The sequence below is a fragment of the Nicotiana sylvestris genome, chromosome 5 (genome assembly GCF_000393655.2).
Source record: "Nicotiana sylvestris chromosome 5, ASM39365v2, whole genome shotgun sequence".
Classification (NCBI taxonomy): domain Eukaryota; kingdom Viridiplantae; phylum Streptophyta; class Magnoliopsida; order Solanales; family Solanaceae; genus Nicotiana; species Nicotiana sylvestris.
In genome coordinates this window covers 60201409-60218888 of record NC_091061.1, presented here as the reverse complement: position 1 = coordinate 60218888, position 17480 = coordinate 60201409, and the positions used below count along the sequence as shown (strand labels likewise).

Here is a 17480-nt window from a genome sequence, read left to right as displayed (position 1 = left end):
ACTCACCATCGCCTTACGGTTCCCGTGTGGGTTTTCACCGATAAGACTCTCTCATTTTATTTCTCTCATTTGATTGTATCAAATCCAAATAACCAACATCCTCCCATTTTGAACATCTTTACTGATTGATCATAAGAACTTTGAACAAGATTTAGGGTAAAAGACTTTGGATTGAATTACAACTTTGGAACCTTTCAGGCGAACTGTCGCCGAACCATTGTAAATTCTACCCCAGTTTAGACTTTGGGGGAATATGGATTTTGTTTTTTGTGTGACTGAACCCTAGAGAGAGGCTGCCTACGTATACTTTTGGAATCAAGTCGAACGTAGTTCAGGGAAACTTTGTTTTTGATTGATTTTTTTACAAGCATTTTCGGGTTTCAAAGAGGGTAATCAAAGAAAGGTAATCGGCTGAAAGGGTTAGCAAAGGATTGAAGTGTTTGGGGTAGCAAGAATGAAAGCCTTCGTCATCCCAATAGGATAATATTGGTATCGCAGAATGGTTAAACATAATACCTTTTCACCGCGTCTGCATTGGCTGTTGTTTCCGAGAAATTTCCTTCAATGTCTCCCAAGTACAATGCCCCTTTCGGCAACAATTTTCTTATAATGTATGGACCTTACCAGTTTGGAGCGAACTTACCTTTTGCTTCCTTGTGATGTGGGAGAATACGTCTTAAAACGAGTTGCCCTACCTCAAGATTCCTAGGTTGCACTTTCTTTTTTAGGCACGGGCCATTCTTTGTTGATACAACAGCCCATGGAAAACTGCGGCCATCCGCTTTTCATCAATCAAGGTCAACTATTCTAAACAGGTTTTGACCCACTTATTATCCTCAATCTCATCTTCAACGATGATTCGAAGAGATAGAATTTCATTTTCTGTGGGTATTACAACTTCAGTGCCATAAACCAATAGATAGGGTGTTGTTCCAACTAATGTGCGTACAGTTGTGCAATATCCTAACAATGAAAAAAGCAACTTTTCATGCCATTTCCTAGAACTTTGGATCATCTTTTTGAGAATCTTCTTGATTTTCTTGTTTGCTGCTTCAACAACACCATTAGCTTTGGGCCGATAAGGGGTAGAATTTCGATGAGTGATCTTAAATTGTTCACATATCTCCCTCATCAAGTGACTATTCATGTTTGCAGCATTGTCCGTAATGATAGTTGTATGAATACCAAAACGACAGATGATGTTAGAGTGCACGAACTCTACCACTGCTTTCTTAGTGACGGCTTTGAGAGTGACTGCTTCAACCCATTTTGTGAAGTAGTCAATGGCAACCAAAATGAATCTATGCCCATTTGGAGCTTTTAGCTTGATTAGCCCAATGACATCCATACCCCAAGCAACGAACAACCACGGTGCTGATATAAGATGCAGTTTTGAAGGTGGTGCATGAATCAGGTCACCATGTACCTGACACTGATGACACTTTCGGACAAAACTGAAGCAATCTTTTTCCATAGTCATCCAGTAATAACCTGCTCGAAGGATTTTCTTTGCAAGGACGTATCCATTCATATGGGGCCCACATACTCTTGTGTGCACTTTATTCATGATTCTTCTAGCCTATTGGGCATCAATACATCTTAAAAGGTTCAAATCTGGAGTCCTTTTGTACAAGACCTTCCGCTCAAGAAGAAAGCACTGGCAAGCCTCCTAATGGTTCTCTTTTGGTCTCCACTAGCTTGCTCGGGATATTCCTTTGTTTTCAAGAATCTTTTGATATCGTGATACCATGGTTGAACATCTGGTTCCACCTCAATTGTATTGGAATAACCATGTCTTTCTCGGATTTGAATTTCCAATAGGTCAATATGGACATTGCCTGGATACGGTAGCATTGAGGCCAAAGTAGCTAGTACATTGGCTAACTCATTGTGAAACCGAGAAATGTACCTCAATTCGATGGATTTGAACCGTTTGCTATGATCTTCCACATGTTGTCTGTATGGAAGAAGCTTGACATCCCGAGTTTCCTATTCACCTTGAGCTTGTCGGATAATCAAGTCAAAATCTTCCATGATTAACAATTCTTCTATATCCTGATCGATTGCCATGTTCATGCCCATAATACATGCTTCATACTCGGCAGTGTTGTTTGTGCAGAAAAACTAAAGCCGGGCTGTGGCCGAATAGTGCTGACCAGTGGGTGAAATCAAAATTGCCCCAACCCCGACACCTTTTGCATTCACAGCTTCATCGAAGAACATTTTCCAAGTATTGGTTCTTTTGGAATTACCTCAACTGAATTTACTTCCTCGTCCGGAAAGTAAGTACTCAAAGGCTGATATTCATCATCAACATGATTCTTAGCTAAGTGGTCTGCCAAAGCTTGAGCTTTCATTGTTGTGCAGGTGACATAGACTGTCGAACTCGGTGAGCAGGATTTGCCATTTTGCTAACCTTTTCGTGGGCATCGACTTTTGGAATATGTACTTCAAAGGGTCCAATCTGGAAATGAGATAGGTGGTGTAATCCAACAAATAATTCCTAAGCTTCTGAGTGACCCAGGTTAAAGCGCAAAAAGTTATTTCCAACAAAGTGTACTTGGCTTCATAACTAGTGAACTTCTTGCTCAAGTAGTATATGGCTTGTTCCTTCTTCCCGGTCACATCATGTTGCCCGAGGACACATCCAAAGGAATTCTCCAAGACTGTCAAATACAAAAAAAAAGGCCTTCCAGGTTCGGGTGGGACCAGGACTGGCGGATTCGACATATATTCTTTGATTTTGTCGAAAGCTTCCTGACACTCATCTGTCCACCTAATCACCGCATCTTTCTTCAGCAACTTAAAAATGGACTCACACGTGGAAGTCAACTGAGAAATGAATCTGCTAATGTAATTCAACCTACCCAGTAGACTGTGACAACCCAAAAGGGTCATCACCGTAATTCTTCCTTGTTTCGTGCTTCCGAGGCCTTGAAAACCTCGCTGTTAGTTGCCTCGATTTGCGTGCACAGTCCGGGCGCGTAACCGGAAAGCTTTTATGTTGAAATATGTGAATTATGTGAAATATTTGATGAATTTTGATATTAATATGCATAATATTGATGGGAGTGTGCCCGGAATCAAATTCCGAGGTCCCAAGCCCGACAAATGAATTTTTGTGTGAAATTGTGTTCTGAAATTAATTAAGGAAAAGGAAGAAGAAAATTGATCAGAAAACTATGGTATTGGGCTCGTATTTTGGTTCCAACGCCCGGTACGAGTCTTAAATATGTTTTAAGCACTATCTGTAAAGTTTGGCTAAAAACGAACGTCATATGACGTGTTTCGGACTTAAAATGGAGAATTTGAGTTTTATGAAAGTTGAAAGAAAATCATGTGTTTCGAGGCTTGATCCTATGTATATGATGTCGTTTTGGCGATTTGATCGCACGAGTAAGTCCGTAAGGTGTTTTCGAGATCATATGAATGTTTGGTTTGGAGCCCCGAGGGCTCGGGTGAGTTTTGAGTGGGGCCCGTGAGGTCTTAGACATTAAAAATGCAGGTTCAGATATTGCAGGCCCTAGTGCGGCCGCGGCCATTTCCGCGCGGACCGCTCTGGCAGCCACGCGGCCGCGGTGCTTTTCTGTGCGGTCCGCGTGGTGGGGTTCAGATGGTCGGTAGTTAGTTCGACCAACGCGACCGCGCACCAAATCAGTGCGGTCCGCGCTGGGTGGGTTCAGAGTGCCCACTTCTTCCCTCCCTCGGTGCGGCCGCGGTACATTTATGCGCGGTCCGCGCCAGCCCCCAATAAAGTATATAAACTCGAGATTTTCAGTCATTTTTCCACTTTTCAAGAACCCAAAACCTAAGAGGCGTGTTTCCAAACAACGTTTCTTCTCCAAAACGTTTGGTAAGTGATTTCTAACTTAATTTCTTTATTCCTTGACATCTTTTAACATGATTTCAACTTGAATCAAGGATTTTCATAAATGGGAATTGGGGGTTTTGGTTAGAACTTAGGTTTTTCTTAAATTTGGGGAGTTGGACCTCAAATTGAGGTCCGATTTCAACGCTAAGCATATATTTGGATTCATGGGGGGATGGGTAACTGGGTTTTGGTCCGAACCTCGAGTTTTAACCATGTGGGCTCGGGGGCATTTTCGACCTTTTCTTTTTGGGAAAAACCTTGTAAAAAAAACTATTTTTATGCATTGGGGTTAGTTTCAATAGTATTTATTAATGCATTCAAGTAATTTGTGACTAGATTCGAGAGGTTGGGTGGTGAATTCGAGGGGTAAAGCTATTCTAGAAGCGTGAGTTGAGTTTGGAGAATTCAAGGTAAGTGACTTGTCTAACCTTGTGTGGGGGACCTTTCCCCTTTGGATGTGCTATATTTGATAATTGAAATGCCCTGTACGTGAGGTGACGAGTGCGTACTTGAGATAATTGTTGAAAATCCGGGGGTTTTTCCTTAAGTATTTCAATTGAGTTCTTTTCTTGTTTTATTCTACTTATGAATTTAGCATGTTGCTAGTCTAGAAAGGCATGTTTAGTTGACTTAATTGTCTATTTTCTTAAATTGCCTGAATTGCTTTACGTGAAGCATGTTAGGCTAGAAGTAAATGTTCACTTGGTACGAAATTAGCGTTTGATTTAATATTCTTGTGTTGCTACTCTGTGTTTTAAATTGGGACTACGGGTCAGATTCCCGGGAGATTCCCCCTGCACATTTACTTTGGTACTACGGGTTAGATTCCCGGGAGATCCCCCGCACATATACTAAGGATACCGAGAGATCCTCGGGATACCAAGAGATCCCTAGTACATATTGAGGATACCAAGAGATCCACTGTGCATCAAATGCATAAAGGTTGCTGGGGCATTGGTCAGCCCAAATGACATAACAAGGAACTCGTAATGGCCATACCGAGTCCTGAAAGCAGTCTTCGGGATATCTAGTTCTCGAATCTTCAACTGATGGTAACCTGAGCGCAAATCAATCATAGAAAACACTCGTGCGCCCTGAAGCTGGTCAAATAGATCATCGATATGAGGCAAAGGATAACGGTTCTTAACTGTAACTTTGTTCAACTGGCGATAATCAATACACATACGCATAGAACCATCCTTTTTCTTTACAAACAAGACATGAGCACCCCAAGGCGATACACTGGGCCGAATAAAACCCTTATCAAGCAATTTTTGCAACTGATCCTTCAACTCCTTCAACTTAGGAGGAGCCATACGATATAGGGGAATAGAAATGGGCTGAGTGCCCGACAATAGATCAATGCCAAAATCAATATCTCTATCAGGCGGCATGCCGGGAAGATCAGTTGGAAACACATCGGGAAAATCTTGTACTACTGAAACTGAATCAACTGAAGGAGTATCAATACTGACGCCTCTCACATAAGCTAAGTACGCGGCACACCCCTTTTCAACCATACGCTGAGCATTAAGAAAAGATATAACTCTACTGGGAGTGTGATCTAAAGTACCACTCCACTCAACACGCGGAATACCTGGCATAGGCAGCATCACAGTCTTGGCGTGACAATCAAGAGTAGCATAATGGGGAGACAACCAGTCCATGCCTAGAATAATATCAAAATCAACCATGTTGAGCAACAATAGGTCTACTATGGTCTCAAAACCACGAACAGTGACCAAACACGATCGATAAATGCAGTCCACAACAATAGAATCTCCCACAGGAATAGATACATAAACAGAAGAACTTAACGAATCTCGAGCTACACCCAAATTCGGAGAAAAATAAGAAGACATATAAGAATAAGTGGAGCCTGGATCGAATAGAACCGATGCATCTCTGTGACAACCCTGTATAATACCTGTGATGACGAAATCAGAGGCAACAGCCTCGGTACGGGAAGGAAGGGCATAGTATCTGGTCTGGACTCCCCCTCTAGGGCGACCTCTACCTCCCCGACCTCCACCTCTAGCTGGTAGAGTAGGTGGGGTAGAAACTGGAGCTGTAACCATAGCCTGAGAACTCTGCGGGGCACGCTGTGGCTAAGAAGTGTGTGGAGGTGCACCCCTCCCAAGTCTAGGGCAATCCCTCACCACGTGACGTGTGTCACCACACTCAAAACAAGCTTTGGGAGGATGTGGTAGCTGTGACTGGCTAGGGCCAGGTCTGCTAGGCTGACCTCTAAAAGCACCCCGCGCAGGAGGCGCACTAGAAACTGGAGGTGCATAATATGGCTCCTGAGATCTGGGAGGAGCTGGAGCATTGCTGGCTGCTGGAAGAGCTGAATGAACGGGGCGACTCATATAGCCCCTACCATGACGACCTGCAGCTGGGGTACGGGCACCAGAAAAATGGCCCAACTCACGATACCTCTTGGCCTCCCTCTCCTCTCTCTCCCTAGCATGCATACCCTCAACCCTCCTAGCAATGATCACTACCTGCTGATAAGAAATATCCATCTCCAACTCACGAGCCATGCTAGATCTGATGGGAGGAATAAGCCCCTCAATAAACCGGCGAACCCTCTCGCGGATAGTAGCAACCAAGGCTGGTGCATGCCTAGCCAATCTATTGTAACGGATAGCATACTCTGAAATAGTCATAGCACCCTAGCACAAATGCTCAAACTCTGCACGCCATGCATCCCTGAGGCTCTGAGGGACGAACTCTCTCAAAAACATGTCTGAGAACTGGGTCCAAGTCAGTGAAGCAGCCTCGTCTGGATTGTCTAACTCATAGGTGCGCCACCACTCATAGGCGGCTCCCCGAAGTTGGAAAGCAGTGAAAGAAACCCCGCTCGATCCGGTAATACCCATAGTACGAAGAATACGGTGGCAATCCTCCAGAAATCCCAAGGCATCATCTGTCGCTAGTCCACTGAAAACCGGAGGATCATACTTCTTGAACCTCTCGAGTCTCCGCTGCTCATCCTCAGAAGCAACTGCCCCATCCTCGGCTGAACTGGAACTGTAGTCTGTATAGGAATGATCTCTAGGACCTTCTCAACCTGCGCTCGCTGCTCAGGAGTGTGGGCGGCGGGAGTCTATTCCCCTCCCCCGGTCTGGGATGTGGCTGCAGCAAGGGGAAACAACCCTTCCTGAGCCAGCGTGGTATACATACTCATAAACTGTGCCAATGTCTCCTGAAGGGCTGGAGTAGTAGTGGTTGTAGGCATGTCGGGTGCTTGAACTCTGGTTAGATCTGCTAGCGGTACCTCAGCGGCAACTCGTGCAGGTGCTCTGGCTGCACCCCGTGCACGTCCACGACCTCTACCCCGACCCCTGCCTCTAACGGATGCAGGAGGGGGTGCGGGTACCTGATCATCCCGAGTAACACGTGTCCTCACCATCTGTGAGAGAGTAGAAGACAGAAGTTTAGAATTGATGTCAAAAATATCGCATGACAAGGACATCAATGAAGTGAAGAATTTTTCCTAAACAGTTACATAGCCTTTCGTAGATAAGTACAGACGTCTCCGTACCGATCAGTGAGACTCTAATAAACCGGTCTGTGTTCCGTGACTCCTATGAACCTAGAGCTCTGATACCAACTTGTCACGACCCTAGTTCACCAACCATGAACATGTCATGACGGCACCTAGTCTCCATGACCAGGTAAGCCTAACACTTGCGAAAACATAATAATTGCAGAAAAATAGAATACCATATTTAATTATCTAAAACGGAAATTGTACTTTATGTCGCTCGGCATATACGACTCAATATCTCAAGACTAAAACAATCCTAAAACCCGGAAACTCACGGGAAAACACATGCTACAGAAATGTATAGTAAGGCTCCAAACTCCAGAATATCTATGAAACGGAAGGAAAGAGAACTAAGTACTAAAGATAGAATAAAGAGCGAGACTCGTCGGTCTGCGGACGCAGCAGATCTACCTCGAAGTCTCCGTAGTCCTCCTGCCTCACTAATAGTGTGCCTGAGTAGAGGTACATGGATCTGCACACGAAAATCATGCGCAGAAGAGGCGTGAGTACACCACAGCGGTACTCAGTAAGTGCCAAGCCTAACCTCGGTTGGGTAGTGACGAGGAAGGTTAGGGCCCTACTGAGGTTATATAAATATAAAGATGCCAGGATAAGATAAGCAGTGCAATTGAGAACCTATAGTAAGAATCTATGTAGGATAATAAGAGTACAATAACGGAAACAATGATGAAAGCAAACCATAAGGAAAGTAACCGGGGATCTCTAAGTATCCCGAGGATCTCTTAGTATCCTCGACATGTACGAGGGATCTCTTGGTATCCCGAGGATGTCTCGGTATCCTCAATATAAGCCAGGGATCTCTTGGTATCCCGAGGATCTCTTGGTATCCTCAATATGTACTAGGGATCTCTTGGTATCCCGAGGATCTCTTGGTATCCTCAATATGTACTAGGGATCTCTTGGTATCCCGAGGATCTCTCGGTATCCTCAATATAAGCCAGGGATCTCTTGGTATCCCGAGGGTGTTTCGACCATATCTTGACTCGTTCGTCATTGTCTTTATTGATGATATTCTGATGTATTCCCGGAGTCGGGAAGATTATGAGCAGCACCTGGGAACTATGCTTCAGATTCTGAAAGAGAAGAAGTTATATGCTAAGTTCTCAAAATGTGAGTTTTGGTTGGATTCAGTGGCATTCTTAGGCCACGTGATTTCGTGTGAAGGTATTCAGGTGGATCCGAAGAAGGTAGAGGCCATGCAGAGTTGGCCTAGACCATCCTCAGCTACCAAGATCTGCAGTTTCCTTTATGAAGGGGTTTTCATCGATTGCAGCCCCTATGACCAGGTTGACCCAGAAGGGTGCTCCATTTAAGTGGACGAAGGAGTGTGAGGCGAGCTTTCAGAAGCTTAAGACAGCCTTGACCGCAGCCCCAATTTTGATACTGCCTACATGTTCGGGGTCTTATACAATCTATTGTGATGCCTCGAGGGTTGGCCTCGGAGCGATGTTGATGCAGAATGGTAGGGTGATTGCCTACGCGTCCAGACAGTTAAAGATACATGAGAAGAACTACCCTGTTCAAGACCTTGAGTTACCCGCCATTGTTCATGCCCTAAAGATTTGGCGCCATTACTTATATGGTGTGACGTGCGAGGTGTTCACAGATCATAAGAGTCTTCAGTATTTGTTCAAGCAAAAGGAGTTGAATTTGAGGCAGAGGAGGTGGTTGGAATTGTTGAAAGATTATGACATCACTATCTTATATCACCCGGGAAAAGCCAATGTGGTGGTCGACGCCTTGAGTAGGAAGTTAGCCAGTATGGGCAGTCTTGCTTATATCCCGGTCGGTGAGAGACCGCTTGCATTGGACGTTCAGGCTTTGGCAAATCAGTTTGTGAGGTTGGACATTTCTGAGCCTAGTTGAGTATTAGCTTGCACGGTCGCTCGTTCTTCGTTATTGGAGCATATCCGTGATCGGCAGTTTGATGATCCCCATTTGTGTGACTTGAGAGACACGGTACAACGTGGAGGTGCCAAGAAAGTGACCTTGGGAGATGATAGTGTATTGATATTGCAGGGTCGAGTTTGTGTGCCTAACGTGGATGGGCTTCGGGAATTGATTTTAAAGGAGTCCCATAGCTCCCGGTACTCTAATCATCCGGGCGCCGCGAAGATGTATCAGGATTTGCGGCAGCATTATTGGTGGCGTAGAATAAAGAAATATATTGTGGCATATGTGGCACGGTGTTTGAATTCTCAGCAGGTTAAGTATGAGCATCAGAGACCTGGTGGGTTGTTTCAGAGGATTAACCTTCCCGAGTGGAAGTGGGAGCGAATCACTATGGACTTCGTTACTGGACTTCCGTTGACTCGGAAGAAGTTTGACGCAGTTTGGGTTATTGTTGATAGGCTGACCAAGTCAGCGCATTTTATTCCCGTTGCAGCCACCTATTCATCATAGAGATTAGCTAAGATTTACATCAGGGAGATCGTCCTCCTTCATGGGGTGCCCATATTTATCATTTCGGATCGGGGTCCGCAGTTTACCTCACATTTCTGGAGAGTAGTTCAGCGAGAGTTAGGCACTCAAGTGTAGTTGAGCACAACATTTCATCCCCAGACGGACGGTCAGTCCGAGATGACTATTCAGATTCTTGAAGATATGCTCCGAGCCTGTGTTATTGATTTTGGAGGCTCGTGGGACCAGTTTTTGCCTTTAGCAGAGTTCACCTACAACAAAAGCTACCAGTCCAGCATCCAGATGGCTCCGTATGAGGCGTTGTATGGTAGGCGATGTCGGTCTCCAGTTGGATGGTTTGAGCCGGGAGAGGCTCGATTATTGGGTACTGATTTGGTTCAGGAGGCCTTGGATAAAGTCCGGATTATTCAGGATAGACTTCGTACAGCTCAGTCCAGACAGAAGAGTTATGCAGACCGTAAGGTCAGAGATGTTGCTTTCATGGTTGGTGAGCGGGTATTGCTCCGTGTATCGCCTATGAAGGGCGTGATGAGATATGGGAAGAAGGGCAAGCTCAACCCTAGGTTCATCGGTCCATTTGAGATTCTTGATCGTGTGGGAGAAGTGGCTTATAGACTTGCCTTGCCACCTAGATTGTCAGTTGTGCATCCCGTGTTTCATGTATCTATGCTCCGGAAGTAACACGGCGATCCATCACATGTGTTGGATTTCAGCACTTTCTAATTGGACAAGGATCTGTCATATGAGGAGGAGTCGGTGGCTATTCTAGACCAGCAGGTTCGATAGTTGAGGTCGAAGAGTTTTCCTTCAGTGCGTGTTCAGTGGAGAGGTCAGCCTTCTAAGGCATCGACCTGGGAGTCCGAGTCTGATATGCGAAGCCGTTATCCTCATTTATTTCCCGACTCAGGTACTTCTTTCATTTGTCCGTTCGAGGACGAACAGTCATTTTAGAGGTGGAGAATATGACGACCCAAAGGGGTCATCAACGTAATTCTTCCTTGTTCCGTGCTTCCGAGGCCTTGAAAACCTCGTTGTTTAGTTGCCTCGATTTGCGTGCGCAGTCCGGGCGCGTAGTCGGAAAGCTTTTATGTTGAAATATGCAAATTATGTGAAACATTTGATAAATTTTGATATTAATATGCATAATATTGACTTTGGTCATCATTTTGGGTAAACAGACCCGGACTTGTGATTAGACGGTCCCGGAGGGTCCGTAGAAAAATATGGGACTTGGGAGTGTGCCCGGAATCAAATTCCGAGGTCCCAAGCCCGAGAAATGAATTTTTGTGTGAAACTGTGTTCTGAAATTAATTAAGGAAAATGAAGAAGAAAATTGATCAGAAAACTGTAGTATCGGGCTCGTATTTTGGTTCCGACGCCCGGTACGAGTCTTAAATATGTTTTAAGCACTATCTATAAAGTTTGGCTAAAAACAGACGTCATATGACGTGTTTTGGACTTAAAATGGGGAATTTGAGTTTTATGAAAGTTGAAAGAAAATCATGTGTTTCGAGGCTTGATCCTATGAATATGATGTCGTTTTGGCGATTTGATCGCACGAGTAAGTCCGTAAGGTGTTTTCGAGATCATATGAATGTTTGGTTTGGAGCCCCGAGGGCTCGGGTGAGTTTTGAGTGGGGCCCGAGAGGTCTTAGACATTAAAAATGCAGGTTCAGATATTGCAGGCCCTAGTGCGGCCGCGGCCATTTCCGTGCGGTCCGCGCTGGCAGCCATGCGGCCGCGGTGCTTTTCTGTGCGATCCGCGTGGTGGGGTTCGGAGGGTCGGTAGCCAGGTCTACCAGCGCGACCGCGCACCAAATCAGCGCGGTCCGTGCTGGGTGGGCTCAGAGAGCCCACTTCATCCCTCCCTCGACGCGACTGCGGTACGTTTCTGCGCGGTCCGCGCCAGCCCCCAGCAAAGTATATTAATTCGGGATTTTCAGTCATTTTTCCACTTTTCAAAAACCCAAAACCTAAGAGGCGATTTTCCAAACAACTTTTCTTCTTCAAAACGATTGGTAAGTGATTTCTAACTTAATTTCTTTATTCCTTGACATCTTTTAACATGATTTCAACTTGAATCAAGGATTTTCATAAATGGGAATTGGGGGTTTTGGTTAGAACTTACGTTTTTCTTAAATTTGGGGAGTTGGACCTCAAATTGAGGTCCGATTTCAACACTAAGCATATATTTGGATTCATGGGGGGATGGGTAACCGGGTTTTGGTCCGAACCTCGAGTTTCGACCATGTGGGCCCGGGGCCATTTTTGACCTTTTTATTTTTTTGGGAAAAACCTTGTAAAAAAAAACTATTTTTACTTGAGCTAATTGTTAAAAATCCGATTTTTCCTTAAGTATTTCAATTGAGTTCTTTTCTTGTTTTATTCTACTTGTGAATTTAGCATGTTTCTAGTCTAGAAAGGCATGTTTAGTTGACTTAATTGTCTATTTGCTTAAATTGCCTGAATTGCTTTACGTGAAGCATGTTAGGCTAGAAGTAAATGTTTACTTGGTACGAAATTAGCGTTTAATTTAATATTCTTGTGTTGCTGCTCTGTGTTTTAAATTGGGACTATGGGCAGATTCCCGGGAGATTCCCCCTGCACATTTACTTTGGGACTACGGGTTAGATTCCCGGGAGATCCCCCGCACATATATTGAGGATACCGAGAGATCCTCGTGATACCAAGAGATCCCTAGTACATATTGAGGATACCAAGAGATCCTCGGGATACCAAGAGATCCCTGGCTTATATTGAGGATACCGAGATATCCTTAGGATACCAAGAGATCCCTAGTACATATTGAGGATACCAAGAGATCCTCGGGATACCAAGAGATCCCTAGTACATATTGAGGATACCAAGAGATCCTCGGGATACCATGATATCCCTAGTACATATTGAGGATACCAAGAGATCCTCGGGATACCAAGAGATCCCTGGCTTATATTGAGGATACCGAGAGATCCTTGGGATACCAAGAGATCCCTAGTACATGTCGAGGATACTAACAGATCCTCGGGATAGTTAGAGATCCCCGATTACTTTCCTTATGGTTTGCTTTCATCATTGTTTCCGTTATTGTACTCTTATTATCCTGCATAGATTCTTACTGTAGGTTCTCAATTGCACTGCTTATCTTATCCTGACATCTTTATATTTTATATAACCTCAGTAGGGCCCTGACCTTCCTCGTCACTACCCAACCGAGGTTAGGCTTGGCACTTACTGAGTACCGCTGTGGTGTACTCACGCCTCTTCTGTGCATGTTTTTCATGTGTAGATCCAGGTACCTCTACTCAGGTGCACTATCAGTGAGACAGGAGGACTACGGAGACTTCGAGGTAGATCTGCTGCGTCCGCAGACCAACGAGTCTCCCTCTTTATTCTATCTTTAGTTCTTAGTTCTCTTTCCTTCCGTTTGTTAGATATTCTGGAGTTTGGAGCCTGACTATACATTTCTGTAGCCTGTGTTTTCCCATGAGTTTCCGGGTTTTGGGATTGTTTTAGACTTGAGATATTGAGTCGTATATGCCGAGCGGCATTCAGTACAATTTCCTTTTTAGATAATTAAATATGGTATTCTATTTTTCCGTAATTATTATGTTTTCGCAAGTGTTAGGCTTACCTGGTCACGGAGACTAAGTGCCATCATGACATGTTCACGGTTGGTGAACTAGGGTCGTGACATAGACTCATAACCTCTTTCTTGGTTCTCGGAGGAGGCAAATCCCGAATAGACTTTATCTTTGTTGGATCTAGCTCAATGCCCCTCCGACTTACTACAAACCCCAAAAGTTTCCCAGATGGTACTCCAAATGCGCACTTGGATGGATTTAACTTCATGTCATACATACACAGATGCTCAAAGAACTTTCTCAGATCCTGAACATGGTCGTCTTGCGTTCTTGATTTAATGATCACATCATCCACATACACCTCAATTTCCTGGTGCATCAGCTCATGGAAAATGGCAGTCATAGCTCTCATGTAAGTTACCTCGGCGTTCTTCAAAACGAACGACATGACCCTGTAACAATAAGTACCCCAAGATGTGGTGAAGGCCGTCTTTTCTGCATCCTCTTCATCCATCAGGACTTGATGATACCCAGCATAACAATCTAGAAAAGACTGTATCTCATGTTTGGCACAGTTGTCAACAAGGATGTGGATGTTTGGTAATAGGAAGTTGTCCTTGGGGCTTGCTTTGTTCAAATCCCGATAATCAACACACACTCGGGTTTTCCCATCTTTCTTTGGTACTGGGACCACATTGGCCAACCATGTGGTGTATCGGACCACTCAGATCACACCTGCTTTCAGCTGTTTGGTGACTTCTTCTTTAATCTTGTCACTGATATCCATTTTAAACTTTCTCTGCTTTTGTTGAATAGGGGGTAACCGGGGTAACTTGGAAATTTATGTACCACTAAATCAACACTCAGTCTTGGCATATCATCATAGAACCAGGCAAACACGCCTTTGAATTCGAACAAAAGTTGGATCAATGCATCCCTAGTTCTTTCATCAGTGTGAATGCTTATCATGGTTTTTTGGACCTCTTCTAAATTACCCAAATTAACTAGCTCAGTTTCATTTAAGTTTGGCTTAGACTTATTCTCAAATTGTTCCAATTCTTGGTTTATTTCCCTAAAAGCCTCATCTTCATCGTATTCTGGTTCTTGATTCATTATTTCATAATGAGACAGTGTGTTAGAATCTGGGCATAAAGTCCGCAAACATGTCATGTTATTTAAGTCTGTATTATTATAACTGAAAGAAGAAATAAGATAAATAACAAAATCAGAAAGAGTAAAGAAAGAGATTCATAGAGGATGAAATATTGATTTCATTTCATTGAATTTGAAGATAGAAGGCATTACATTGGAATTTTAAAGTCAATAAACTAAAGACATTCGAGTTACACCCTGAAATAACTCGGAATGCAGAAAAGATGGCAAGAATGAACTACCGGGATTCCTGCTTGACTGGGAACGAAGTAGCCTTCCAATTTTGAAGCTTGGCATTGGGCCCCATATACTGCACCTCGGCAGTGCTCGAGCCTTCACCCGACTGGACCATGTGAGCCTCATATAACATTTGCCTCATTGCCCCACAGATATCCTCAATTTCTTCGGCTGTGAATGCCTCATCTTCTTCCTCTATGTACCTTGGTTTAACAAAAGTTCTGGCGAGATGCGGGACCGGCTGAGGTAGAACCCCCCCTCCCCCATCGTTATTACGTTCTTTATCCCATTTCACGTCGGCTTCTGTAACTTGGAAACCGACACCAAAGAAGTTCTCACTGGCAGTCAAGGTGATGGGCTCCGTAATGTCTTGCAAAGATGCCCCAAACCCTTTCCCAGGCTTGTAGCCATGCCTGATCATCTCACTGGCAACCATGATTGATGCGTTGGACAAGAAGGGTTAAAGACTCGGGGTTCCTTCCTCACATTGTTCTGCGACCACAATCTTAAAAGCTTGGTAGACTATGTGTTCGCTACCTTCTTTAGCCTCCAGACATGGGACTGACGGGTCCCTGTAAATTGATTACTTATTTTCTCCATGAACCCGGATTTCTTGGTATTCATGCTTAAACTTAACCATCTGGTGTAGAGTAGAAGGTACGGCCCCCCGCCGCATGGATCCAAGGCCTCCTTAGGAGAAAATTGTAGGAGGTGTCCATGTCCAAAACCTGAAATGTCATTTCAAAATCCATAGGGCCGATGGTTAGGATCAAATCAATCTCCCCTATCATGTCCCTTTTGATACCGTCAAATTCACACACGCAAACATTGTTGGGATGGATTCTCTCAGTCCCAATTTTCGTTCTTTGCAAAGTTGAGAGAGGGCAGATGTCAACCCCAGATCTGCCATCCAACATGACTCTTTTTACATAGTATCCTTCACACTTAACAGTCAAATGAAGAGCTTTGTTGTGGGTAGCCCCTTCTGGAGGCAAGTCATTTCGGCTGAATGAGATCCGGTTGACTTCAAAAAATCATTCCGCCATACTTTTCAGTTGCTCAACAGTGGTTTCAATCGGAACATATGCTTTATTGAGGGTCTTTATCAATACTTTTTGATGCTCATTCGAACTTATCAGTAGAGACAATAGTGAGACCTGGGAGGGAGACTTCCGGGGTTGGTCAATTACATCATAGTCCGAGGTTTTCATTTTTCAGAAGAATTCCTCGTCCTCTTCAGCGCTAACTAGCTTTTTAAGCAGAAAACGCTTTTGTTTGGCATTGTCCACTTCTTCCAAATTGAGGTACTTCTCAAACGAGTTTGTTTCATTCTCTTCCCCTATGATTTATTTTCCCTTGTACATCACTACCGCTTTGTTGTAGTTCCAGGGGATGGCAATGGGATCCTTCATGAGCTTCTATGGTGTGTGACTGATAACCACAGGCTCAGTCAGCCTGGGTGAAATTACTGGCTCCGCGCCATATAAATCGCCTTTGGTATGTACATCTTTGGTACCGTTAGCGTGACATTGTTTTGCTGAAACCTTTTGGGGGAACTCAACACAAACTGTTCTTTCCTGGGTGCCCTGAAAACATATAGAATGACATCTTTAGGAGGTACTGCCCCGGTCTTGGTTTCCACAACCTTTTCTACGTTTTGAGGAATGGGCTTGTTTTTCTTCTCATCCTTAGCTTGCTTTGCTGCCGTTTTGTGCTTCCTTTCAACATCGACAATAGCAATGATATCTTTCAAAGCCGGGTCAAACTCTTTGTCTTCACATATCATCCCAATAATCTGCCCGTTGTTATGAGCTGGTAATGGGTTGTTGGTTACATTGGGGACCTCTTCATCCCTTGGCACTACCCTTTTTTGTTCTATCAGATTTTCAACCGCCCTTTTTAGGTTCCAACAATCCTTAGTGTCGTGACCTTCTGCCCCTGAATTATAAGCACATCGGGTACCATGTCGGTAGGAGGGCGACTCTAGATTTTGCCTATTTGGAGGTACGAGCTGCAACAGACCCATTTGGACCAACTTTGGGAAGAGGCTGGAATACTACTCTCCAATGGGTATGAAATTTGTTCTTCTGGGTGGTCATGGGCACGAGCATTATATGGAAAATTATTTTGTAGGGGACGTGGATTATATAGAGCTTGGTGAGGGGGGTTATTTCTAGGAGGTGAAGCTCAGTTTTGGTTAAACTATTGTTGTGGCCGAGCGTATGGTTGGGAATTTATCATTGCATAAGGCTGAGGAGTCATGGCATAAGCCGAATCCTTGTGAGGATAATAATGTTGCAGGGTGCTTGAAGGTATGTAACCTCGGGGCTGAGGGGGGTTTCTCAGACTTGAAGCTGCCATTGCCACGTCTTCTTTCTTTTTTTTGATTTTTCGCACCCCCTAGCCTATTCTGGATTGCTTGAGAAGTAGCTCTTATAGTGGACTGGCTCAGGATGCGACCCATTTTCAAACCATTCTCTACCATTTCACCAATCTTTATGGCTTCCGCAAATGGCTTACCCATAGCGGACATCATATTTTGGAAGTAATCAGCCTCTTGGGCTTGCAGGAAGACACTGACCATCTCGGTCTCATCCATTGGGGGTTTTACCCTAGCTGCTTGTTCACACCACTTGACGACGTA

At 44.3% G+C, this 17480-nt stretch overlaps 1 protein-coding gene across 1 annotated transcript; it reads right to left on the bottom strand.

Moving 5' to 3' along the window:
- Window positions 1-1608: 1608 nt before the first annotated feature.
- Window positions 1609-13961, bottom strand: LOC138868712 (uncharacterized). Its single transcript, XM_070146279.1, has 5 exons — window positions 13572-13961; window positions 7058-7286; window positions 6750-6911; window positions 5238-5699; window positions 1609-1838 (listed from the first exon to the last, which is right to left on the bottom strand). Exons 1-5 carry the CDS (start codon window positions 13959-13961, stop codon window positions 1609-1611), a joined length of 1473 nt encoding a protein of 490 aa, XP_070002380.1.
- Window positions 13962-17480: the final 3519 nt, after the last annotated feature.

Coding starts and splice junctions, on each gene's coding strand:
- LOC138868712 (XM_070146279.1), bottom strand. CDS start 13,961: ATGGATGAAGAGGATGCAGAAAAGACGGCCTTCACCACATCTTGGGGT. Junction 5,700..6,749: donor CCGTATTCTTCGTACTATGG/GTATTACCGGAT, acceptor ATTTGGGTGTAG/CTCGAGATTCGTTAAGTTCT. Junction 1,839..5,237: donor TGATAGAGATATTGATTTTG/GCATTGATCTAT, acceptor TACCGTATCCAG/GCAATGTCCATATTGACCTA.